This window comes from Dermacentor albipictus, chromosome 3 (genome assembly GCF_038994185.2).
Source record: "Dermacentor albipictus isolate Rhodes 1998 colony chromosome 3, USDA_Dalb.pri_finalv2, whole genome shotgun sequence".
NCBI lineage: Eukaryota > Metazoa > Arthropoda > Arachnida > Ixodida > Ixodidae > Dermacentor > Dermacentor albipictus.
Genome location: NC_091823.1, coordinates 50398962 through 50426012, shown reverse-complemented (window position 1 = coordinate 50426012; position 27051 = coordinate 50398962). Strand labels below are relative to the sequence as shown.

Sequence of the window (27051 nt, the reverse complement as noted above, 5' to 3'; positions counted from 1 at the left end):
ACAAAGTGATGATGACATTGATGAATATGAACACTGCTGGTGAAGTTGATCTTTTGGATGAATATAACAGCGATCATGACCTAAGCTTGTGTTCATGGGCTCTGAAGAGGTTCCTTGGACAAATCAAAATGGGGTAAGAGAATACTGGAGAGAAAGATACATCAAACAATTGCTATCACAAACAAAAAAATGTACAAATACCTTATGCCTTCATGCTACAATATTGAAAAGAAAGATAATAGAATTAAAAACTTAATAAGACATTCTGTTATACAATACAAGGGGTAATGAAGCACTCAGTATGGATAAACAAGACAAGAATGCAACATCTTCTGTAAATGGCTGCATTTCCCACCAAAAAGTGCCCCTACTCTTACAACTCTTATGCTGGCTTTCACCACAGACAGAAGGGCAACTGAATCTGCCGCACATTGTCGACAAAAATATTACCATCAAACAACCAGCCAGCAAACAGCGTGGACAAACCTTAGCTGATGGCTGCACACCACCGATGAGTGCGTGAATTGGGTTAGGCCGCAGAGGGTCCCTAGTGGTGGGAGTCTGTGGTGTCACAGGTGTCAAGGGACAGCTCCTTTCCCGACATTCCAGGCAGTTGCGAACAGCTGCTGTACAGACTGCAACCAGCACAAACACAACACAACCTCACCATATGATGTGCAAGAGGTAGCATGCAGTGAGAAACCCTGATATGTGAGAAACCCCCAGACATGTGCATGTGCAAGTGCATGAAGCCAACAGCAACCTCACCTAGCCTGAGGCACTGCCTGAGGATGCCTCCACTGGACATGTTCTTCTCAGCCTCCAGGTCTGAGAAGCTCAGAGACGAGGCAAAGACCAGCACATCAGTCATGTAGACCAGCCGCTGAAGGAATGCTACAGCAACCTCAATAGCCATGCCCTGTGTTGGCTCGATCACGTCCAGCTCATGCTGCATGGGTTAAAGAAAAATATGCTCAAGGTTCAATAAAGAAGACATGGACATAGTGCAACCCAAGGCTCGGATTCAAACATAACGCTGCATGTAAATGTACTGCTACTGAACAGGATAATGAAGTAGAACTGATATAAGCCTGATAAAAAGCAGCAGTGCTGGAAGCTGAAAGTTGCTCATTATACAATACTGTTTATAGAACTACGCACAGAAATATTGCAAGTAGCATATCAATGATCAAGCCCCATAGGAAAGATTTTAGTGAAAAAGCAGTGGTCATAATAAGCACACAATATACATGTTGTTCATTCACATCTTTCATTCTGATCTACATTTCGGCAACTCCTTGACAAATCTGGTGATCTTCAATTTTTTTTTCGGAAATCAGATTGAAATCAAGGATGCCTAATGAAACTTTATATTTACTACATAGAAATTGATATCTTGATAAGTCTGTTCATTAAAAAAACCTTCTACTATATTTATTCACAGACATCTCTATACAGTTGCTGAATCACCAATAAAATCAAGCCAAACCGGTTCGATTAACGTGTATCAAAATATTTCCTCATTTTTTGCAGTTTTGAGAGCAAAATTAAGCACTAGAAGCTTTCCGTGGGCACTGAGATCTTGGCTAGGCACCACCTTAACTATCTGCAGATAATTTGTAGGATTATATCATATATAAGGTACAAGGAAGTGTATCCTATTAAGTACATTTTCCACTCTGTTGTAAGTATGTTGTGAATGCAGTTAGCTCTAAACTGCAAGTCTGGTGCTGAGAAAATGGTAATGTTTTATAGCATTCCACACATTTCATGATGCAATGAGCACATTGTACTTATATAACTGAAATACTTCAATGGTAAGGCATACCAGCAAATACTTCAAGGCATACTACTCTCCTTTTCTATGCACCGTGTCAAAACAAAGCTTGAAAGAAGGCCATCAGTGCTGAAGCAGATCAAACAAGCATGCAACAGACTCAATAAACAAACAATAAAAACTGAGCCACAAATAGCAACAAGTGCAAAAAAAAAAAGAGCCAATGGCATGCACAGTCAGAGTATCCAATAAGTAATTGTTTTACAATGTCCATTCCAATTTCAGACAGTGGTGAAAGCCACAGCTTACATTTGGAGAAGTTGCAGATGCTAGCAGAGGCAACAGCCCTCCACAGGCAATGATGATGTTGTCAGCTAGCTGAGAGATGAGGTGCACTGTATTAATGACGAAGATGGCATTCTCCCCACTGTTGACAAAGTCTATAACTGTCTTTGTGTTGTGGCTGCAAAAGAAAAAGAAGGATACAAAGGCTTTTTTTGGTCATAACTGCACCTTGAAAGAAAAAGGGGGAGGGGGAGGGGGGAGGTGCAGGCTGGAAACTTGAGTAAATAAATTTCTCTGAAATTGACACATAGGTCCTGAAATCCTAAAGCAGAAGTGTTATTACTTTCATGTTTTTGTTTACAAACCAACAATGTACTTTGAAAACAATCAGTGATATAAAACAAAGGCTATCACTACAAATAGCACCACTGACAACTGCATTACTTATTGAGATGCACACTGAAGCCAATTCCAACTTGTCAATATGACATGATAGCAAAGGAAATGCAAGGCACCTCAGGAGCTCTGCTCTTGAAACTTGACAAGTGGAGGCATTAACATTGTGTTCATTTTCAATTATCAGCTACTTCTACAGCCACTGCCATGGTAACTGCTTTTGTCACTGCTCATTATCAAGAGATTAATATGCGCATCCTGCCAACACCAAAGAAGCACAGGCCCATTTTGCCTAGGTTTCTGACCTGCCATGCAGTGAATTTGCCAAAAGGTGAGCTTGTATTTACTCTACTTCCACTAATTAGGCATTCTGCTCTCTTTCAGCCACAATATGCTTTTATTTACTAAGCCTCTTGCTAACCCTATCCTTACTGTATGCAGCATATTTACTAGAATTCTGACTGCAGCTGATCTGACTTTTGTTTTCTAGCTTATTATTATTTGAACTGCATGCAGCCTGCATTAAATGTACCACAGGTTGTGTCAAGAATCACCAGATCACCAGATTTGGCAAATGCCTGTACCCAATGTCCTGAAAGTGCAAATGGTTGAACATCAGTCTCAAAAACAAAACTGTTCAGATTGCATCCCTTCCGGCGTGCCCTTGCTCATTTACCATTTATTAAGTTATAATGGCACTTACTCTCGTCATGTTAACATCCTTGGTTACCCACACATATAAACATCTCTAATATACAGGCTATCATAACCTGTAAAACAATGTGAATGACGAAGTGGACTTCACCTAGTAAAGCTCCTTACTGTGGAGAAGCCAGCTTTGATGAGCACAATTTAGCAAGTTATATTTGCACACAGGGACAGGTCATCGCACAGATAAACATGCTTTCAACTGTAAAGATTTTATCTGATAATCAACCACAGTGAAAGATGTCACTGTATTGCATAATGGTTATTTCCAATTGCATTTTAACTACAAGGCCTATTTGACATCTATCTGCTACATCGACTAAGCAACTGTAGTGTCTTATTATCGAGTACAAGGTCCACTGATTTCTTGCCATGATAACCAAGCACTAGGGGGCAAAACACTTGAACATATGCTAAATACCTTGCATGGCCTCAAATGATGAAGGGTACTTCACCACCTCATGCCTCACAGCAGACATAGTTTTTTCTGACATTAAAATCAATCAATGAGCTACTGACCTGCGCCACACTTGGATGTCTGTCTCGAGGGAGAAAAGGAGGTCAGACAAGAGACGCTGATGGATGGGTGACCAACGAAACTCTGGAATGCGAAACGGCGGACGTGAAGGCCCGGCATTGAACAGCTGCCTCCCACTGGCAGTCGAGCCAGCAGGGGCAATTTCCACAGACTTGGGTCTTGAAGGTGGCACCTTCTCGGCAGCAGCAGCAGTAGCAGAGGACGCGTGCGAAGCACTACGAGCACGACGAATAAGTCCAGCATTGTTCGCGCAAACATCGTCGTCGTCATCTTCACCCGAGCCTTCTGTAGGAGGCGCATCACTCAGCCCCATCTCAGCCATGTGCTTGCGCTGCCGCTCAACTTGGGCCTCAATGGTGCTGATGCCACTTGCCTCAGCTGCTGCTGTTGTGTCATCTCCTTCCCCATCCAGCAGGTTTGTTTGTGCCATAGTCCGCTTAGCTTCCATGCATTCATCACCTATGTCATCCCCACCATCGTTGTCTGCTGTGCCTGAGACAGTGCAGCAGTTTCCATTGCTGTCAATTTCATCTTTGATGTTGCTCACCGTGCTGGCATCATCGGTAACTCCAACACTGGGGTGCATGGGTGATTCTTGAGGCGACGACAACACTTCAGAATCCATGGCTGGTGGTGGCAATGGCACTTCCTCAGTGGGGTTCACAATAGCAGGAAGGTGGCTAACCAACTGTTCAGAGGCCACTATGAGTTTTTGTTGCGTTGGGGGAACAGGACTGTTTCCAGCCGATTCCTCAAGACTGCTGGCATCCGCACCACCACCACCACCACTACTCTCAACAGACTTCACAGGAGAGCCAGATGTAGAATGTTCTGACCGGCTGTCACCCTTAACTTCCCATTGCTCAATCTCGGCACTCAGGGTCCCATCAGTGGTGTTTGATGGCTCCGCCACAGCTTGTGCTGTTGCTGTCTCCAACTTGTCTGCATTTGTTTCTAACAACACTTCGTTGGCTTCTCCTTTGGCAATGTCTCTCTCCATGCTGTCCACACCATCGTCAGGGAGCGCAGAGGTGCCTTCCGAGGTTTCACTTTCATCACCACCCTGGGCATCTTCAAAGACATCACACTCAGCTGATACTTCCCCTCCTCCTGCTTCATCTCTATCTGCAGATGTCTCAATCGTGAAAACAGGGTCCTCTTCCTTGCTAGGTTCTAAGACAGCATTCGGTTCTGCACATTCTTCCTTCACTCCTTCTTCAGTTTTACAATCTGCACTTGCGGTAACTTGAACAGTGTTAACCTGATCTCCCAAGGCAACCGAAGACTCCCTATCTGCCAAGCATGGATCCTCGGTGAATGTGTTTGGTAGATTTTTTTCAACATGCTCAGGTGAATTCTCTTGAACATCCTTGCCAGAAGACATGTCGCTGGGGTGGGGAACAACATCGGGGGAAGTTCCAGGCTCTCGTGTAGCATTTTCTTGGGTGGGTGATGCATCTTCCTCTGCAGGGGTGCGCTTCTCTTCAAGGCTAGACTTGCCAGAGATAGTCTCTTGGACCGGAATCACATCGGGACAGACAACAGTCTGATTTGGCTGCATAACATCCACTGGGCTTTCAGAGATTTCAACAACTGGAACAACCTGCAATACAAATGTTAACAAAATCAGACGCAAGGCAACAGAAGGAATTCACAATGAGTGGCTCGTTACACTCAGTTGCGCTTCCCATCATCATCATCATAGTCATCATCATCGCACCCTTTCTGTAACTCTAAAAGTTACACAAACCAGTTAGCTGCCCTATGCATTACGTGTCCTGCCAATGGCATTGACATACAGTACATGTAGAGAGATGCTCAGTGCTGAAGCTTGATACTGAATATGATGCAAGATAACTTCTGAGGCTGGGAATTAAACAAAAGTGACTCTCGTTATTTTTGCGAGTACAGCAAGTAAACTTATAAGTGGCCTTGCTCACATCATCTGACGGCACAGGGTCTGGCAGCTGACTTGGTGTGGACGGTACGATGGACGGGAAAGTCACAGTCCCCCTGGTGGCTTCTTCCTCCTCTTCCCCCAGCCCTTCCCTGACCTGCACAATATCTGGTCTGGTGGCTACAGTTTGGTCTTCAGATACCCTGCGAGCAACAGGGAGATCTGACTCTGGTGGTGGACACCGGTCAAGGCCCGAAATAGTGCTAATTGGTCGCTTGCGACGCACAGCAGGGTCAGTGATGTGGTCCACACGTCGCTGGTCAAAGTGCTCATACATCTGAGCAAAATGCAGCTTGTACTCTTCCAGAGACACCTGCAGGATCAAAAAATTTCAGGTCCTGAATGAACCAGTTCTGAATGGACTTGTCTTTATCATAGCTAAGAATATTTAAAAAATTAAATTGTGGTGTTTCACATGATAAAATCACGATCTGATTATGAATGAAGAATGCCGTAGTGGGGACTACGGAAATTTGGACTACCTGGGGTTCTTTAACGTACACCTAAATCTAAGCACATGGGTGTTTTCGCATTTTGCCGCCATCGAAATGCGGCCGCAGCGGCCAGGATTCGATCTCGCAAGCTCGTGCTTAGCAGCCCAACACTATTGCCACTAGGCGCTAAGAGTATCAATTAAGTATGTCTTCAACCAACCAATAAGGTGGATTTGTTTCAACGAGGACTGCCTGCAACAATCAGTCAACAGCTTCCAAACTAAACATACACAGAATCTCACATTGGATATTGAAGAACCACTTTCTAGAAATGCTTACCTCTGAGAAATATACTGCTTAGTACAAAGACTATGTTCTTAATTGAACTATCTGGTTTGCTCTCTTTGCAGTCTAGCCTGTTTTTTTCACTCAACTGGTGGCTGCAGACAAGAACGTGAACAAATTAGAGCTGGGCAATTCATCGATTAACTTTCCACTTAATCAATGCTTTAATCACAATTATTATAATAAAAAATAATAATTAAAGGTCACATGAGTAAAATCAGGCAAGAGTCAGCACCAACGTTGCTGCTTCTCTTTCTCAACAGCACGGAAGGAGCGGCAAATTGAGCTACAATCTTCTAACTAAGACGATGCCCATGTGCGCTGCACTCTCATTGGGCACAGAAACAAATGCAGTCTCTGCTGTAGCTGCTAATACAGGCTTTGAATAAAAACAGTGGAAATGCTAACAAGGCTCGCACATTCTGTGATGAGATTGTCAGCGACACTAACAAGTTCTTCGGGCTCCTTTTTGACAGCCAACGTTAACCAGCATTTGTTGTTCATTCTTTCCCGTGTTTCGTTTTTATATGCGCTGCCCAAGAATGGATAGGTTCCAACTCGCCCACTTTTCAATCCTTCCAAGATTAACAAGCTTCTCCGACTTTTTACAGCTGAGCAGCTGAGCTTATGACTGTGTCTTAGTGTGTTTGACATGCTTGATATTCTCACTAGCTGAGTCTGTCACTGACATGATAGTAAAGGCCACTGTTGTCAATTTGCAGCAAATTTTTCTCCAAAGTTTATGCACATAAAGCACCAGTTTTGGTTATGTTAGCTCACATACATATGTAATTATTCAAATTTGATTAATAAATTAACCGATTTATTGGTTCTAATTATATATTATAATATTTTATTCAATGTCTATCATTACAACAAATACAGGCAAGTTCCTAGTAAGAAGCTGTATGTCGTGCCTTGTGCTTACATGCTTGTACGCAGCCAAGGACGACAGCACAGAGTGAGTGTCAACTTGCTAGCAAGCATGCATGGTTTGAGAAGTAAGGCCAAGGAGAAAAAATTGAAAACATTCGGCACCAGTTAAAGTGTATGGAAAGTTAAATGCTTTTAAGAATGCAGAAAAACTATCACATAAAGGCAACACTATGCAGAGGAATATAGTATTCAAAAAGAACCGTGTGTAACTGACCTTGGAATGAACGATAGCAAGTGTGTCGACCCAAACTCTCCATCCTCCATACTCGTACTTGATGGCATGATGGAGAAGCATGCGGAATAGGGAGTAGACCATATCCGAGATCTTCTGCTCCTCCCCGTTGCGTGGATGTATGTATGCCATGGCCACCAGCCACTCTTGCCACACGGACATTTGAAGCACTGTCCTGAAAGGTTCACACAAAACAATCACACACAATTACGCCATCTGGCATGTTAGTGACTTCATTCTAATGTAACTGTAGCGCTTCGCAGGAATTTCAGGAGCAGCCCAGTGCTTTCAAGGCACAAATGAGCACTCTTCCAGCAGGCATCAGGAAAAAGCAACGCCACATGCAAGTAATTTTACTTTAACGATGATATAGATAAACTCCACATGGGATGTGCACATTATCTAGCTTCAGAGGCTTTTTTGACTATGATACAAGGAGATAAAGCCTATATTCCTCCATGTATTCTTTTTTTATTTTGACGATACTGCGGACGTATATCCAAGCAGGAGAGGGTTACAACATAAGTACATACAACCAAAAGTGAAGATAGAAAAATTCACAAGGGTCATAAACAGAAGTAATGATACAGTCAACAAAATATGTCACGTGGTCAGTTGCAAACAATGGGAATTTACGGGTAAGGCGTTCCAATAACTACTTGTTCTCAGGAGAAATGAATATTTAAATTTATATTTATTGGCACTTAATCAGTGGTTGCACGTTTAAGCTTGAAACACACCACTCAGACTGTACGTATGCTTATCATTGTGGTTTTTGAACATAAGAAAATGTTATAGACTGTAAAATTATTTTGTTCAAGCGGATATTTCCTTGGTGCATATGGAGAACTGCATAATACTTCCATGTGCCCTTTCTTTGTGTTATTTTTTTTTTACACATTGAGAACACTGGTCTCTCACAGGTTTTCAGACCTTGTAAATGTGTTAAAAGCTAAATGCCTGACCAATGATAGCATATTGCAAAAGGAGCAAGATGCAGGATGTGTTCTGCCCTTGTTGGTCCTTAAATTTAGCGCCATTTCACAAAGCACCAGTTGTGTCACGCTGTCTTTGAAAACTTTATTAGCATCCTTTCAGCGACATAGAATGCTACAGAAAGCCATGGCATGAGGACCAGCTTAACACTCAAGTAAAAAATAAGCAGGTGACTTATGGTCCGGCCACCATATACAGTAACTTCGTCTTACCTTCTGTTTTCCCTGTTGTTGTTACACAGCAGAGTCATATCAGACAGGAAGAGCTTCTTCACCTCAATCAACTCCTCGCATGGCTTTGACTGACGGATTAGTGTAGCCACAACCTTCAAGATCACTGCATCGGAAAATGAAGCAAGGTTTTCAGAAGGGCAGGAAAGCAAATTAAAGCAGTTAGTCTAACAATTATGTTTAGCTGCACAATAGAAAAGCTGGCTTTTGTTGCTTCATAACTAGAGAAGCCAATTTACTCGCACATGCCAAAATAATTACCCCAATGTCACTACACAAATCACCTAGTGATTATCACATCCTGTGGCAGTTATTAGGTGACTGACAAATGATGGTTGCCACACTTTTCACTAGCATGCTCTGCTGCTGGCTGGGCACTATAATTTACTCATTGGTTGCTTGCCAAATTTTCTTCTTTAAAGAAAAGGTACTCCATGATGAAGTATTTCTAGCTGTCTGTTAAATCAATGCAGCCAGAATTAAAAGATTTTGAAAGGCTCCATGCCAGGTTGTCTTATGAAAAAGTGGCAAACTTGACAGTCATTCTTAATGTAGGAAGCACTGTCCAGAAACAAGTGAGCAGCCAACTAACTTGGGTTTTCCAGCCGGTAGTGAGACTCTGGCTCTGAGTGCTTGGTGTAGAGGATCTGGTTGGATATGTGCTCCGTCAGCATCTGCACAAAAAAGATCAACACAACACCAAAGTGACACAACGTTACGCATACAAGAAAATTACAACGTCAAATGTGCACATTCATACTTGTAGGTCCATAGGTCCATGTAGTCGCAATGTATGCGAATGTTGCAACTGAAGGTGTCATTCTCGCACTGAATCACTGTCATTCTTGCACTGAATTGCAGAAACCTACACAAGTTCGTTTTTATATGTTCTAAAAGAGAAACTAAATATCAATGAAAGCTTAAAAATCTGGCTGTGTAATTGATGCTGATTTTCCACAAGCAATTCGTCTCAATGACTTCTAGAGAAGATTGTTTTGTGAAACCAAAGTGCCAGTCACCATGCAACTTGTACAAGTGCCAACATCAAGTAAACTGGTTCAACCAGAAAGGTGGAATATCATCAAGTATGCATGCACACCTAAATGCCTAGCACTTGCCTCGTAAAGGGCGTTGTAAGTGGCCATAGTCAGATGGTCGGAGTGCAACAGTAGCCGTTCTGCCAGCAGCATGTACAGGTTGTGCGGAGTCATCACGTCATGCTTCCGTCTGAAAAGCCAGGGGCACATTTCAACACCAGTAATTTCTTTTAAGTTCTCTTGGCAGGTGGTGAACGGTACCTGCAGATTTAGGTACACTGTGTCTTAAGTTTATGTAAGTGAAGTATATGCACGAGAAGCCTCAGAAAAACACAAGGGCCCCTTGACCTGAGATAGGTTGCATCGGGCCAATGTGCCTTCATAAGATGCAATGCAGGCAACATTTTTGCATTGCCGGTGAGTCGGCCTAATCTAACCTAACCTAAAGTACAGCAGGTCGTTTGAACACAGGAAAGATTGTCTAAAGTGAAGCAACATTTTTTTACCTGAGCTGGTCAGGTGGTGACTGGCTGAGGTCCCACAAGGCCAAGTATCCCCCAAGACCTCAGAACCCATATGACCAAGCGATAAAACTCTACACAAAATCGATATTGCTATCTTACTTGTGCGTGCTTCTGCTGAGGAAGTAGCCGAGCAGCTTCAGAGCCTGGAGTCGTATACTCTCATTTGTTGAGCCCAAAAGTTTGAAGATTGCCCTAAAAATAAATCAGTGACACACTGTGATGTTGCCCCCAACAAACACCAAGAGAAGTTAGCGTCAACAAAATTGAAAAGGTGCTTTTTTTGTTTTCTTCCCCAGAACAGTTGGGATAACATCCCTTCAGGTTAATAGTAAGAGAGCAAGAGTGCACTACATGTAGCACCAAAGTTTACATTATTTGCCTACTCACAAAGAATAAACATTTTTGGTAACAATAGGTATAATAGATATAGCAGACTTACTAAAATGCTTTGTTGAGCATACATAAAATCTAAGCACATCTTCTACAGGGGAGCCAGGTGAGTGTAGTCATTAAACAGGCAGTATAATTTGCCAATATGCCAAGCAAGTGCACTAGTTAAACCGTTCTATTTTTTTTAAAGTAAGGACTACTACAACATTCAAGCTTGCAGTGAAGGCTTAAGCTACAAATGACTTCACGCTTTCAGCGACAATATAGCCAATATTCAACACATTTTCAGCATGGTGTTGCCCAGTGTGAGGGTGACTGTATTGTGCAGTACAAAGACCACTCTTTAATAAAAGATATAACTTGCTCCATGTTGTTACTGATTAAAGTAGCGACACTACATACCACATTTTGGCCCTAATAACAGTGCAGCTATCACGCTGTGTGCAGAATACAAACATGTGGACTTTGTTGTTACTCCCATAGCCTGAAAAACCATAGCAATACCGCTTTCCACACCACTACAGCAGCCATCATTATGGCCATGCCACATGGAATAAGACATCAAGTGGCAGCTTTAAAATAAAGAAGCATTTCGTGCTTCTCTATTTCTTTTTATGTGCAGTTAGGGAAGATGCTAAGTGCTCGTTCAGAATGTTGTTCCAATTTAATAATCTTCATAATCTGCTGATTAGCATCAATTGTTTTTAAAGCCTCGCCTTCTAAGGAATAAATGCACTACTCTTGAGCAACATTTGCTCATTTGGACAGCAAATAACACCAATTTTTTTAGCACAATTTCAGCCCATATTCCCAATGCACACTGTGCTTTGTGCAGGTGTTCGTAAAGACTGTTTCAGGAGGCCTATTGCTTAATTCTCCTATGCATCTCAGGTGAATGTCGTTATGCACCACATGCTGCAGCAGGGTTACTCAATGATGCTAGCCTGAAAAGAGCGAGTCCTCTTACCTCACACCATTCTTACAGTCAAATGCTGGAACCATAGATGCCGGATGCTCAGCCATCAGGTTCATAAGCATTTGGAGTACATCATGAAGGTTTTCATCCTGCAAGCATAATTTTTTTCCTTTCTGAGCTCACAATGACGAACATGCTGATGTCTAAACAGTTCGAGTGTAACGCATTTTTTTTTTATGCAGTGAAAGGCAGCCAACAAGGCACTATAAAGGATGTCCCAGCTTCCATCCACCTTGTTTAAAAACACATGGAGCATTCTACGTAAGACCAAGTGCATGTCGTTTAGAGTCTTGTTGCAAAACCATCAGTAATTTCTATCAATGGCATTCAGTTCGTAAACAAAAACAGTTAGCTAAATTTTTAACCCTTTCAGGGTCAATGACGTAGATATATGGCACAACGAACAAGTCCACAATGGTCGATGCTGTATATTTACAGCGCCATCTGTACGTTTAAAGAGTGCACCAATTTCCAAATTTTTTCTTCCTTGGCATGTGCTGCCACTATGCAGGAATACAGGGAATTTTTTTCTCGCACCTCCCTCTCAGTTTTCGCTGCATGGTTTGCTTTAGAGCTAGCATGCTTGCTCCGGCATGTCTATATACCACCGCTCGTGAATTGGCACGCACGTGGGTGGGCTGCGGTTAGTTTTGAGTTTTGTTCCACAGCCGATTTTGGCTTCTTGCACTCACAAAACTGATCGCTATCTCGTTACTAATCGCTCAAAGGGTGACCGCCTGTTACTCGCTCATTTATTGCTCACAGGGGTGTGCATACGAAGGATGCCACCGTGCATGTGTTTCCTTTCTTTTTTTTTTTTTGAGACTCGTGAAAACTAATCGCCTCTGGTTGGTGATAAGATGAAGATTAGCGGATGTTTGTCACACGTTTTGCTTTTTTTGACGGGCACACAACCACACAGTTTTCTTGAGTGCGCTCACCTACACAGTTCGATTATGCTATGGACGCAAATATTAGTGCAAAAGCAGGGACATTTGAGACTTGAGAAATATTCTCATGTGCGCATTTTCTAAGCCTTGCACTATGCATATAACAATGCATCAAATTTTTCATTCTTATAAGTTTATTTTCTTTTTTATTGTATTGTTGTCATTCATGAATAAACAGTACATATATAGATATATATAAACAATATATATATATATACCAACACAAAATATGTTTTTCTCACTTCACGGTCACCCTAGGAAAATTATGGTAAATTTTTTCGAAAAGGGAGTCCTCTGAAGAATTTAAATCTGCAATTAAAAAAATCGACCCTGGGCGGTCACATACGGAGAAAAAAATCGACCCTGAACGGGTTAACTGTTGCTCTAAATGTGCAATGCCACTTAGGTCATTGCAGAGAATCATGAGAGACATAAAAATGAAGTGTTTACAGCAAGGTACACATTGTGCATTCACTTTTTCCCGCAAATACCGAAAGCCTGCAAAATATGAAGAATACCACACATAGCAGCGCCATCAAACAGTCTGAGTGGAAAAGCAAGTTGTCCATCACAGGCTTGCTGTCCAGGGCAGTGCACTTCCTTGATCTTGATATGCAATAATTGCTGCCAGCTGTTCACGTGCCATGGAAAGAACATGCCTGGTGTTATGGCCGCCCTTTGGCCCAGTAACATATGAACAGCTTGCTTTCTCACCGAGACTGCTTGATGGCACTGTTATCCTGTGCAAATGGACGCGCAGTCATATGGTGCTTTTCAAATTTCGTGGGTGTTCTCTATTTGCCAGAAAAAGTAAACACGCAAAGTTTAACTTCGAACAGCAAAAAATTTTATTTAAACAAATTCAGTGTTTGCCTAATAAGAGCAAAGAGCATTTCTGCATTTCACTTGTTTATGAGTGCGGCTCAGCCTCAAGTAAAAGCATTCTCTTACACCGTGTGTCCCAGCTAATTTAGCCTAATTGTTCAACGAAAAAAAAGCATTAAAAGGACACAGTGAAATATACAATTATAACCCCTATGGTGTTCAATTGTCGCTAATCTTGCAGTGTGTTTCTTTTGTTTTTTTCGTTGGACACCTTGGCTAATGTTAGCTGGAACACTCTATATAACCTGCTAATGTGTCGCGTACACAATACTTTCACAACAGATACAAGCCTCATCAGTGCCTTTGCCACAGCACATACAAGTTATTGTAAAGCCCAAACGAAATGGTTGGGATCTCTATCAGAGTACCTCATGCACCGTGACATCATTTCCAAGATTTCAGGGATGCAATATTTTCACAAGAAAAACAAATCATCAACACGCTTGGCGTACCACATACGAGTTATTATAAAGCCTGAATGGAATGCTGGGGATCGGGGTACCTCGTGCACAGTGGTAAGGTAGTTAAGGATGCTCTGTAGTTCATCCTCTTTGACGCCATTGCCTTTGAGGATTAGCTGTTTGAGGAAGATCAGCATGTAGGCTCGGATTGCCAGGATGTCATTCTGGTTTGGACGGGGACCATCTGGGGAAGGGGAAGAGATCAGGCAATATTAGAATATCATGCGTGATAGAAGTAAGAGTTCCAGTCAGGATAGGTTTAGTTTGAAGGCATGTTAATTTAGAACTATATACAAATAAAAAAATTTATAAAACAAAATAAAGAGGTGCTTATACCAAGTGCTTTAACAAAGACTCAGTAATTCTTAGAATCGGTGAAGAAGAAATGAACAGTTTCTGTTTTTGTGAACACACTGTTTGTACCAGAAGACAGAAATTATGAGGCTATCATTGATGACCTTCATATTTTAATAAAAAAACTACACTAATATTTTACATATACACTTCAGGAATCATGTCATAGTTGAAGAATTGAAGCCGGAGTATATTCATATAGTAAATAAGTTGAGACTAGTGCTAGTGGTTGCAGTTTCGAACCAGCCAGCTATCTTCAGACCTTCATTTGCTATTTTTTCTACGATCACTGGGTCCTGTGCTAACTATTTTTTAGCAATTGAACCCATATTATGTGGTCGTGCCCAGTGGAAAATCACACAAATCACGAAGTAAGTAATACTGAGCAGTGGGAGGCCATAGTGCTTAGCTCCAACCCTGACCTGCAGGTCAAGGTCATCAAGAGAGCTGAAGAAGCCGCCCAGGCATAGGGGGTCGTGGCTGTCTAACTACAAGGTCACCCGTCAATAGCTTGTTTTCCAATAAAGTCTTTGCTCAGTAACTGACTCACAACAATTGGATAATTTCATAAATATGAAAGAAGGTATGCTCCTCAGCTGGAACACTAACTATCCGTTTTAATGAGATGACCCCCTCCATAAAGTGCAGGTGAAAAAGGGCATCAAAACAATCATGCAATCCTGATAACTTGTGCCATGCCATGATGTGATGTCATTTGGCATCAAAAATGGAAGTTCCTGCAAGCTTTGTGGGCTTTCATGTGAATGCTAAATGAATATGTATAATTCCAGGGTATTTCAGAATTCAATGTACCAATGTTCAACTGCATGCACATAAATAGACGCAACAGTGACACAGGATTAGGGATGAAGCAAAGAAAAAGCCCAGGTTGCTGACCGAGGCCTTTGGGGGTGATGCCACTCTTGTTGCGGGGGTTCACGACCCAGTAGTAATACTTGAGCGTGTGCATGGTCTGCAGGACGGTGCTCACACGCCGAACATTGTTGTAGATCTGTGTGTCCCCCAGGAACTCAGTAGCCAGGTATGCGTACAGCTTGGTTTGCACCTGGAAGAGAGACTGATATGAAGGCACAGTGCACCTACACCTATGCTGGTATGCGACACCTCCATTTCTTCACCCTCCTTCCTGCTCTGCCTATGGCTGCCCTCCCATCACCGTTAGTGTGGTGGTTATGCTGCTTTTGGGCAGTAGAGGAACTTAATCTGAATTGCTCTGGCTGAAGAAAAACAACTGAACTGCACGGGTATTTAAAACATCCAAACTTAGTTTTACACCTTTTCCTACCGCTAGGAGAGATTTGTGGGCTTACTGCGAAAAACTGAAATGGGTGCCTGACGAAAAAACAAAATTATTTGCATTCACACATTTTCGAAACTCGGAATTCTTAGCCTAACTGTTTCGCATATTATGGTAGCACGTAAAACAGCAACTACTGCAAAGATGACAGCTGCAGTTTTTGCGCCTCAACCAATGCATCTACGCAAGTTTCTTGGAGTGTTCCCGCTTTTTGGAAACTCTGTGTGCAGGGCATTTCTTTCCCAATTCACAGATGGCGGCATGCTGAAATGTTCTTGTCGGTGACAACACATGACATCATAATCATGGATGCTCTTGCATAAGCATCCCATTCGGATTTAGGAGCTCAGATTCAGCATATCGCGAAATCAAAACAACGATCTACACTCTATTTCCTACACAGCAAGCCACGCTACAAAGGCCATAGAGACTTCTCTAAATTCTCACATCCATGCTCCAAATATCAAAGACAGTTATCTAGGTATGCGCCATGTAATTCAATGTGAAGTGAAGACTCATGCTTTTATGCCGCAAAATATGTCATACTTATTAGTACATGAAAGGTGCCGGAGATCAGAACGTAGGTGTACGCCCAAACAAATGGAGCAACATGTTTCTGTGAACAGCAGCCACAGTGCATCACCTGCACTCGCGACCAAGGTATAGTACTTTGCCTATACTGGAAGTACAAACGTGCACAAGTCATACGTGATTCGGCATAAACTTATCTCTACAATCTGTGGTTGTAATAAATGAAGTAGGCCTTCTCTAGAAGACACTGCAGATAAAAAGCAACTGCCCTGCAAAAGGTGCACAGTGGCACCTCTATGACCGCACTGCTTGTGTAGCTTCTGCAGCGCTGCCTGCTATGTATGAAACAGGGTATAGAAGGGCTTAAAATAACCTCACAGGACCCAAGAAGCATTGCATATAAGGAGGGAATCATAAACAGGGCTCTGCACCTTCCAACAAATTCAATGGTATCCACAGGATCCTTACCCATAGAAATTTTGAGCAATTCATCTACAGAAACTCAGAATTCTAGGTGCATTATTTCCATTGATTTGGCCAATCAAGTGTATTTTTATTTTTCACCTAGAATAACTTGACAACCTTTGTTAATGTGATGTAGGTGTCTTCATGTGAACATATTGGGCTGCGTTGCTGGCAGGACATGATCCTAGAGACATTCAGTGAATGTACAAAGACTGCACAATACTATTGTCATCCCTGCACATATTTTGCTTCTTCTGAGTGAGCATTTAAGCACAGCTCTTGTTCAAAGTTTGTAAACGATGGGGGTGTATAAAGTAAGAAATCTCTGAATTGATCCTTGCTATAAAGTAATTGTAGGAGAACAATCAATTGTACTTGTCTTAGGTGAAATGGAAAAAAGAGAAGAAAAGAAAGAGCGACCTTTCCGTACCTTAGCAACCTTACTAATCTGCACAAAGTTCTCTCTCACTCTGCACTACCTGCTGATGCAGACATATATGAGAGTATGTGCAAGTGTGTTTAAAGGTGCAGTAGTTCCCTATCAAGAGATGTAGAAAAGCTGTGCTGGTATACAGCCTGTGAGCAAAGAACAAAAGGACACTTACAGCAGTTGGTGTGTAGATCCACAGAGCTGGGTTGAAGAGAATGTGGTCCAGGAGGTGCTTGAGCAGCAGCTCCCCATTGCTGCTGTACACTGTCAGCAAGTGCTTGGTCAGCGAGAGGAAGGAATGCAGAACCTCGTCTGTTATGTGGTCCCGAGATGCCTGCAAACGTTGTGCACCTATCTGTCATTGCCTGCTAAAGTCCCGAGATGCCTGCAAACGTTGTGCACCTATCTGTCATTGCCTGCTAAAGTAGTATCAATGCTTGGAATAGCCAGCATACCATATGCTGGACAAAACAGAAGTCCTGGGACAAGACACAAAGACAAGGAGCAGGCATTTGCTGGTTTGTACACACACACACAGAAGCGCTGTGCCTGTCGCATCATGTAACAGAGAATAACACCTTAAGAATGTTACAAACAATGCATGCGCTTAACCATTTGGGACTACATCTTAAGAGGGAGAAAAATGCTGTAGTATGAGCGCAGACTCAACATACCCTCTGTAGCTGGTAGCTCATTACTAAGAAGCCCTTGTTCTGGATCATGTGCTGCTGCACGGTGTTGCTGCTTTCGCACATCTCGCAGATGAAGCCAATCAGCGTTGCACTGCAAAAACATCCCAAAGTTCTTAAGATACCAAAGGGCCATCCAGGTTGCAGTTTACACATTCACTGAACACTTTTTTTTTTTTTTGAAGCTCTGATTTCTGGGCAGCATGGCCTACTGTCGGATCATTTGCTACATGACTCGGCTGTGCTGCAGTCCATTAGTGGTGCAGTTGCAGACCATGGCGATTAAGTGCACCTGAAGGTTCATCAAGCCAATCACAGGCAATTCAGTACTTCTATTAATTTCACTTCTATTGATTTTCATGAATAGTAGAAACTTACAAACTACAACAGATACCTAGCTACTCGCAGCCACACAGCAGGGATACCCGGCAAAAACCAGTGGCAGAACAGTGAACTAGTTAAGGTACCACAAGAGCCAAAAAGATTGTGTGGACACCACATAATGCATCTGCATGCCTTTCTTTTTTTCCCTAAAGCATTTGAGCTTTTATATGAAATGGTGATCCCTCATTTACTGAACAGGCCAACTAGTGGACTTGGGAGCAGAGAAAGAACAATACATTCTTGTCTAAGGTGGTGAAATGCCACTGGCAGTAAGTTTCATTATGCAACTAGAGTACAAAAAAAGTTGTATAAGATTTTTTCACTTCGTGTAGATGCACTGCAGTGCAAAAGATCTGTTAAATATGTTAAAAATAACTCCACTATTGGAGTATGGTCTCCTTTGCTACACTTAATATGCTAGGAACAGCACTCCTTGCCATCCAGCAGACAAATGCAGGAAAACAAAAAAGAAGCGAATAGCCTCAATAGAATAGTCTCAATATTAGCTCAGAAAGGTAGGATGGTATCTGCAAAGTAAGACTACGACATGTGGAAAATATAACATAAAATGTTAAATTATTATTTTTTCAGTAAAGAGCACTTCAAATATAATTGAATGTGGCACTTCACTCATCTATTGCTGGTTGAGTAGGTAAGTCGCACAATTCGTTCAGTACAGTAATGAAAGTTAGGCAGAAAGAGACAACTGTAATTGCTAACCATCGCACAACATGCAGCAGTGACAGCATATTGACTACCTTTTGGTTTTCTTGGCGATACACACTCAAGGAAGATAAAACGGCATGAATCTAATTAACTACACAATAAAACAGAATGGTGATCACTTGCCCTTATTCTATAGGCCTCATGCTGTCTTTCGTTTTTATTGAATTTGTGTATTCTTCTGTATACATTGATAATTTTATTTAGGTAAAAAAATACATAAACAAATAAATAAGACACTATTGCTTCCATGAATCTGAACCAACAACTATACCAGAAATATACATTACAATAAGTGTAATGTCCAGGTTGCATAAACCCTTCCATGTTAATTTCTTTTACTGTTTCACATTATGCTCGTCCATGCAAACACACATGCGCACTCACTGAAATGAGGACATACATTGAATTCTTGCTTTCCGACTTTGAAACATGGAAGCATTCAGTACAGCATATAAAATTTTTCAGGGCTACTGGTAAATGACAAATTTCAATAAATCGAAAAAGGGAGCTACCTTGTTTCCTTGACTATCACCAGATGCACTTAAAAATTGATAAGTATTCTTTCTTTTGTATTCCGTAAGTGTACAATGATATTAATATCTCAAATGGCATTAATGCACTATTAGATCCTTGTCTCCAATACACACAATCCTTGACTCTGATGAGTACTTGTGCTGCCTGCGATTACAAGGTACACTGCTCATTTTGACTCACGGATACGCACTTCCATGCACATACATGCACATACACGTGGTGCAAAAACCTTGAGTTTTTAAACATGCACAAGAACATCAGCACATGGGCACTTTTGCATTCTTCCTCTGTTAGAATCTGGCTGCAGCAGCCAGGACACAAATCTGCGACCTCATGCTGACCAGCAGAATGACATAGCCTTTGAGTCACCTTGGAGTATAAGGGAGGAAAGCACCAACTAGCACATACCAGATACTGGGCCTGCGGGGTTCCTGCAGAGGCACCAAGCCCATGGGCAGGTCCAGCTGGCCAAGAAGAGGAAAGAGCACCTGGATGCCTCCAATCGAGTTGAGAGTGCTATGGATGGAGTACGTGGTCACTGCCTTCACGTCCTGCATGAAAGGAACGTGGGAATGAGCATCACTCTTCAGACATACAGACGTCACAGTTCGAGCTTTGGTTTCCTTTCCTGCTTACCATGACAGAAAAAGAAATGCTGTTGCTAATCAGAGAGCGCAATTCCTGATGATGCTCCGAACTGCTACAGGTGACAGTCTGTCATTGCAGGACAGACTGTCACCTCAAGATATGCAAGTTGTTTGGCTCTAGCTGGTGGCAATCGTAAGTGAATCGGCTAGTATGAAAATGCTCCCCCCCCCCCCCTCACAGATGGAACAATGGTGGTGCGCATAACAGCTCTGACGCTAGGGAGGCAAGGTCACACTATCAACAATGGTGCTATCAGGGTTACCACAAAAAAAGTGGAGTCAGCAAACGCTACCACACACAAATGAAAGGGCCACGATGTGGGGGGCTGCATATGCAAGACATCACGGTGCTTAGCATCTATCAAGTCACATAGACACATCTACACACTCTACTGTGACAAACGGCAATGTGCACCATTTAGAGAAAGCAGCTTAGGTGTTCACCCAGTAGTAAGCGCTGTACAAATGTGCATGGGGTGAGTATATGTTTAATGAGTGAATGCAATTAAGAGAACGTTGAATGTTACCTTATGTTCACATTTTAGTGAAGTGTCTCACTGCCTTATTGTTTTTCTTGCTTGCTCAGGAGACTCATTTCAGTTTTTCACTTTTCGCATCATGTCCAATTGTAGCAACTTTCGCGTGCTTCAGTGGATTTTCGTATCAGTCTTACAAATTCCACAACGCTTGTCAATCACTATAGGTTCCATGGGCCTTAGAAAAGGAAACAATGTTGTGAAATATCCTTCTGTAAGTTAATTATTAAATATTGCGGAATTCTGAATTTCGATTTATAATATGTGGCTGCATGCAAAATATCTTTAGGAAGAGAATGGTTTCAAAATTTTGTCATCTGTATACCTTTAAGAATTTATTATATTCAGAGACCACTTTCGTAGTGGTGTTAAAGAATGCGCAAAGTACGCATAAGTATGGTTGCAGACAGCCTCGTCCAATGCAATATCTAATCGACTATGGTCATGCTGTTTGTCTGCAGTAAACAATAATACAGTAATGACTCAAAGTAACAGGACAGCAAGTAGAGATCCATAAAAATGTGTTGATGCCATTGGTCAAAGAGAAAGGGAGAGAGATGGAAACCAAGAGTCCAAAATTGTGACAATTATACTAAATGAAGTGGTGCCTTATATATACACTATATAAACTGCTGATTGCCACTGTATGTATTTCATTCATGTAGTCACTGATGCTTTCCTTCTGCTTAGGTCAGAGACACGTCAGGCATAACAGCCTTTACCTTTGCCTCGATTTTCTGTGAAGAAACAGAAGTAAATGCTCTCTCTCTTTCTCAAAAAACTATGAAAGCATTCTTAGAAGAAAGGGGATTAAGCGAGGGGCCCGATTTTTATTAATCATGTCATGAGAAGTTAACAAACAAGGACACCAAGGAAAGCATAGGGGAAATTACTTGTACTTACTAATTGAATGAAGGAAATGATAAATTAATGGCAATGAAAGTGGCTGAAAAAACAACTTGCCACAGGAGGGGAACGATACCACCTTTTTGCATTGCATGTGCGATGCTCTGCGTAATGCGAAGATGTGGGATCGTTCCCCACCTGCGTTTGTTTTTTCATCCACTTTCATTGCCATTAATTTATACTTTCCTTCATTCAATTAGTAAGTACAAGTAATTTCCCCTATGTTTTCCTTGGTGTCTCTGTTTGTTGGCTTCTTATGATATGAAAGCGTTCTGTAGCTTGTATAGGAAGTAATGCAGGGCTTCTTTATATGTGTTATTAAACAAAGGACGCAACAAGATGCCCCCTTTGTGTGGCATGAAAAGTAGGAAAAGGCAGGGTTTCAGGAGTGATAATAATATCTTCAGCGATACTGAGGTGAGACACAGCACAGGAGCAGCTTGTGCATTCATGACTAGCATCCGTACCTGCAGCATCAGGGCGTGCGGAGTGTGGACGTAGTAGGAGACATTTCCTTTGGGCGCTGCCTGGAGACACAGCTGGCTGTCTGTGGCAACCGGATTGTACATGAACACAAGTGCACTGGATAACTTGCCATCATACAGCACCTGTTAAAAAAATAAAAGGAACAAGATAGGCATTCACTGTAGTCTTGTTACCAATCTAAAAGTGGTGATGGAGGCATGCGATTTTTTAGACTGCGATAGCCTGTGCGGGAGGGAGCCTTGTGCTCAAGATTTAGGTAGCCCTATCTATACAGCCTTTCAGATCTTTATTAATATCATGCGAGCATCAACATGACGGCATGTCAATGCTTTATAACACTTAGTAGTGGTAAAACCAGCAAGAGTACGCTCTAGGACACAAAGAAAGCATTCTCCAGTGCAAGCACCGTTCACTATGCTGCTTGCTTCAGGAGGACATATGCCCTGTCTCGGTATGAGCACAGTCCTAATTACAAAAAAAAAGGAAGAAAGAAAACAAAGAAACCCTACTGCTAACTACAACATGTGAATGTCTCAGATGTGCCACCTGTGTTGCAGATTTTACCATTATTGTACACTGGAGAGTGCTGATAAATGTTAAATGGAACATTGATGCAATTTGCTACTGATCTTGAATTGGACTATAGCTGGTCCTGAAGAGACTTACCTTCTTATTTCTGCACATTAAAAAAAATAATAATAATTTGAAAACATATTTCTCAAAATTATTGATAAGTACAGGATTTCTGCTAAATGAATATTGCTTCATTACTGCTTGGCTTCAATTACACTGTTAATGACTAACGAAAGTGATTACTAAAAGTTCATTAGTAAAAATTTGTTAATCAGCTAATATAAGTCTGCAATTTGTCTTGCAAATAGTGTCTGCTTATTCAAGTAATCCAGTTCATGAGACAGAATTGTGATATCCAACGAGGGAGACATTTAACAAATATCTTTACATTAAAATAGATTACCCATGTATATTAACTATGTATTTTCTCTTGTGCTGTGCTGGCAACGATGAGATAGTGGTCCTGCAGCAGCAAGCAGTTTGATCTGATTCATTTATAGCAGTTTGTTGCATAAAGCATTGCAGGTAGGAAAAGCAAGCATCGTAGACACTTATAAAAAAATTGTGCAGGTGGAGAAAAATGGAATGGCACTCACGCGCTTTAGGCTTTCAGGCAGAGCCACGCTTTCACCTTCAAATCGAAACTGACTCTGTAAAATAAATGTAAAAAAAACACAATTTGTTGAGACTGCTCCATTGAAACACATGAAGCAGCAACAAGCTCCACTGCCCTCAGAAAAAAAAAAGAAAAAAGTCTATGACAATAGGCAATGTTTAATAAAAGCAACAGTGATCTGGATGAGCGGGATTCACCAATACATAAAGAAAGGAAGTATGCCTTCTTTTATTTCACCCACTTACTTCAGGGACACATAAACACATGTCAGCTTCTTGTATACATGAACTTACAATAATATTAAAGCCAATTATTATTGCTAATCGAGATCAATGTCACTATTGACCAAATGGTGCCAATAATCAACGTAAATTACACAACGTACATGACGTGTCACACATGTGGCCTTTAGTATGAAAAATTTACATAGTTAAGTTAATGTACTGTTTTATAAAACAATGACAGATCATGTTTTCCCGAGATTATTTTTTCTGCATCCATTTAATTTTTACTTTACTACACAAATTTAAATTTTCAATAATACTCATTTTGTCTTTTTGTTTTCAGGTAGCACAAAGAGGGCTTGCCTGGTAGCCTGGTCCCAATCGATGAATCGCACACACTTGGTGAGCAGTCAAGGCTTCGGAAAACAGGTACACTGCTGACATCTGGCCACAGAAGACGTGCTCATCATCGAGCTCAGGAGCTGCTCCAATGTAGCACTTGTCAAAAGGCTGAAGAAACAAGAAAGTGGCAAAATTAAAAGGTATGGAAAACAGAAACGGTGCCCACTCTTCATGCATTAACACTTGAGCTTTCATGAACACTGAATGCACGAAGCAAGTGCATGTTCAAATTTTGAGCTGGCTGCATCTGCTGTTTTGATACATTGTCAAGCACATTCTCTTTGCGAGTTCTTTCACATTCACAAAATGTATGACCCTTAGTCTTTATGACTCACTACATACCTTTCTGTGCATACAGTACTGGAAACATTGCAGCGCCAGTGGACCTCTTATTTATTAAATATATTACAATTAATATAGTATTATTGTAGACCGTTCATTAAATATATTTATCTTACACTGAAATAAGCACTACTAATTGGTTGACTGTGTAATACCTCCCTCCCCATTTTCTAGAAAGAAAAGGGCAGGCTATTTGATCGACCATATAATGTACCGCCATTTTTCCTGCCTCTTTTCTTTTCTTCATGAACTTTTTTTACCACTGGAAAACATGATTTATCTGCCATTTATTGCCTCCATGCAGATGCTATCAGGCATCAGTCCAAATTGTGCCTGGAATTGCTCTAAGTAGGAATTGTTCCTTGTGTGTATGCATAAAAAAAAAAGAATTAAAATTGTGCAGATATACTAACAGAAAAAAAGAAACACGAGGAAGGACGAAGTACCTCAGGAACTACGGCTGCCAGGGAATACAAGGCCAAATAGAAATAGCTGTCTTGCATCAAGAACAAGTAATGAATAAAAGCACACAAGATGGCAGGACAGCTTAGAGCTCTCAGCATGTGGTCAATAGACGTGCGAGAAAGGCTGAGAGATGACGTCAACACTCACATCGTTGGTACTGACAAACCAACTCATCTCAGTGGATGATGCTAGCTGGCCATTGACAAAGCACTTGATCTCGCTCTTGCTCCAACGATTGTAGATGTACACTATGGCCACGGTATACCACTGCATACAAAGGAAACAAAATAGCAGTGACAATGCCCATTCGCTGTTACCGTATGCAATAAGTTGCAAGGCTGTTAAAGTAACTATTCAATCAGAATTATGAAAGGTGCTAATTCTTGAAAAATTACAGCCAGTGTACTTAACTAAATCCATAATTAACAATTCTAAACTATGCACATTCTACTCTGCATAACAATGCTTCAAGCCATGTGCCCATTTTTAGACAATGTTCAAGGAAATTGCCTGAACCTTCAAGATATCCAGCAAGTATACTGACAGCTTCTACACAAGTGGTAGCAGATGCCTTGAAAGCTTAAAGCACAAACTCAACTGAATATTTCTCTACAAGCCTGCATTACTAAGAAAGCACACTGCATCGCTATAGAGAATAGACTTGCTGGCTTTCTTCAGATCACGTTGAAAATTAACAGTCTGATTAGTATAACAATGTAAAGGAACATAGCAAACTCACTGCAAGAAACTTGTCAGAACAGTCTAGTCCCAAATGACAACATTACAGCTGACTAAGAAAGTAACTGAAAGTTAGGCTAGATAAGAAAATTAGAGTAAATGAATTACAAATATGTTGGTGTTACTATGACTGGAGGCTTGGTACACCACATTGGTAATAAACAGAAGACCTATAGAAATGCCAAATTGAATGAGCAATAGTTCGACACAAGCAGGTTGGTCCATAGCTATCTGGTGAGAATGCAGCACAGAAACAACAAGAACAAGAACAAAAAGAAAACTAAATAAAAGCACACAAGCCTGTGTATGTCCTGTGTGCTGTGTGTTCTTTGTCCTTTTGTCACTGCAGTCTCACCAGAGAACCATTCTGATGCTCCTGCGTCACTCCTACACTAGGTCATAAGTTTATGGCCTTGCCTATCCAAATGTTTATTACTAGAAAGTGGTTATGTTGCATTCAAAGGCGTATCAAACTTGTGGCCATATTTATGAATTTCTACAGCAACAAAGGGACCCAAATACTAATATGTATATACGAACAAAAAATATAGTAAAATCGGCAATACAAGAAATTGGAGCTAGTTCGTACACGTTCAAGCTGTCCTCCATTTAATTTTGCATGGAAAAAAAAAGTAAGGAATGACAAATACGGTATGCAAATTCAAACTACCGAGTGTTTTTAACTCATGAAGCATGTTTATATGTTGTTTGTTTTGTTCTCTGCTTTTGTTTTTCCATGTAAAATGCAGCTCAAGACAACTACGAATCATGAAATAAATGACGTAAAAATAGACTTTAAGATAGACTTTAAAAATTTAAAAAGGATAGTTCGAAGTAAAGTTCCTCTGTCAATACACATTACCTTTTTCTGCTAAAGTTACGCAGGGAAACTTAAAGCTGGTTGCATCATCTTAACATGATTTAGTATTATCTGTAGTCAACAAACACTGACACCCAGGAGAACGTAGGGGAAATTACTTGTGTCTAATAAATGAAATAAAGAAACGATAAATTAATGGAAATGAAAGTGGATGACAAAACAACTTGCTGCATGTGGGGAACGATCCCACACCCTTCGATATGACTAATAAAAATCGGGCCCCTCGGTTAACCCGCTTTCTTCTGATTTATGATCTGTACTATCATTTAAGGCCACCTGTAAAAATACTTCCTTTAAAAGCACACAAATGCATTAACTATTTCAGAGTAGCACAAGGCAAGCGCACTTTTGCACAAGCTTTTTAAGAGCAGAAACTACCAACTTGTACAAAAGTGGCAACAAAAATGTGCCACTAAAGGCTTCGCTTACCTTCCTTGGCTGGAACTCATACTTGACACAATGCTGGTAGCCTTTTCCTTTGACTTTCATGGAGGTGAAGATGAGGCAGTTACCAACAAAGTGCGCCGAATAACCCACACCCTTGCTGGTCCGGAAGCTATGCGGAGGGTTATAAAAGGCATCAAAGTGTCAGAGAAGGATCAAGTTGTTTCAGTCTGGTTGAGATCACTGAAAACTAACTAATTTTCCCCACAAGTCTTCGGAACAAATATTTCGAGACTGACGCTAGTCTCAGAACTCCTCTCAGGACTCCTCACCTGCCATGACAACTCATCTGCTTTAACTTCCC

The 27051-nt window shown here is 41.3% G+C and overlaps 1 protein-coding gene across 2 annotated transcripts in view; it reads right to left on the bottom strand.

Annotated features, from left to right (window-relative positions):
• Window positions 1-27051, bottom strand: part of rg (A kinase anchor protein rugose) — a 342944-nt gene that overhangs the window by 191050 nt on the left and 124843 nt on the right. For both annotated transcript variants that reach the window (XM_065426861.2, XM_065426862.2), the window contains exons 7-27: window positions 26733-26859; window positions 24833-24952; window positions 23840-23986; window positions 23233-23286; window positions 22045-22185; window positions 19897-20039; window positions 17830-17938; window positions 17331-17489; window positions 15309-15477; window positions 14099-14241; window positions 11753-11850; window positions 10495-10587; window positions 9953-10061; window positions 9427-9508; window positions 8817-8940; window positions 7591-7783; window positions 5645-5974; window positions 3686-5307; window positions 2087-2240; window positions 769-949; window positions 487-635 (exon numbers count right to left, since the gene is read on the bottom strand). In XM_065426861.2, the coding sequence (XP_065282933.2) occupies window positions 487-635; window positions 769-949; window positions 2087-2240; window positions 3686-5307; window positions 5645-5974; window positions 7591-7783; window positions 8817-8940; window positions 9427-9508; window positions 9953-10061; window positions 10495-10587; window positions 11753-11850; window positions 14099-14241; window positions 15309-15477; window positions 17331-17489; window positions 17830-17938; window positions 19897-20039; window positions 22045-22185; window positions 23233-23286; window positions 23840-23986; window positions 24833-24952; window positions 26733-26859 (4447 nt within the window). The remainder of the gene's footprint in view (window positions 1-486; window positions 636-768; window positions 950-2086; window positions 2241-3685; window positions 5308-5644; window positions 5975-7590; window positions 7784-8816; window positions 8941-9426; window positions 9509-9952; window positions 10062-10494; window positions 10588-11752; window positions 11851-14098; window positions 14242-15308; window positions 15478-17330; window positions 17490-17829; window positions 17939-19896; window positions 20040-22044; window positions 22186-23232; window positions 23287-23839; window positions 23987-24832; window positions 24953-26732; window positions 26860-27051) is intronic.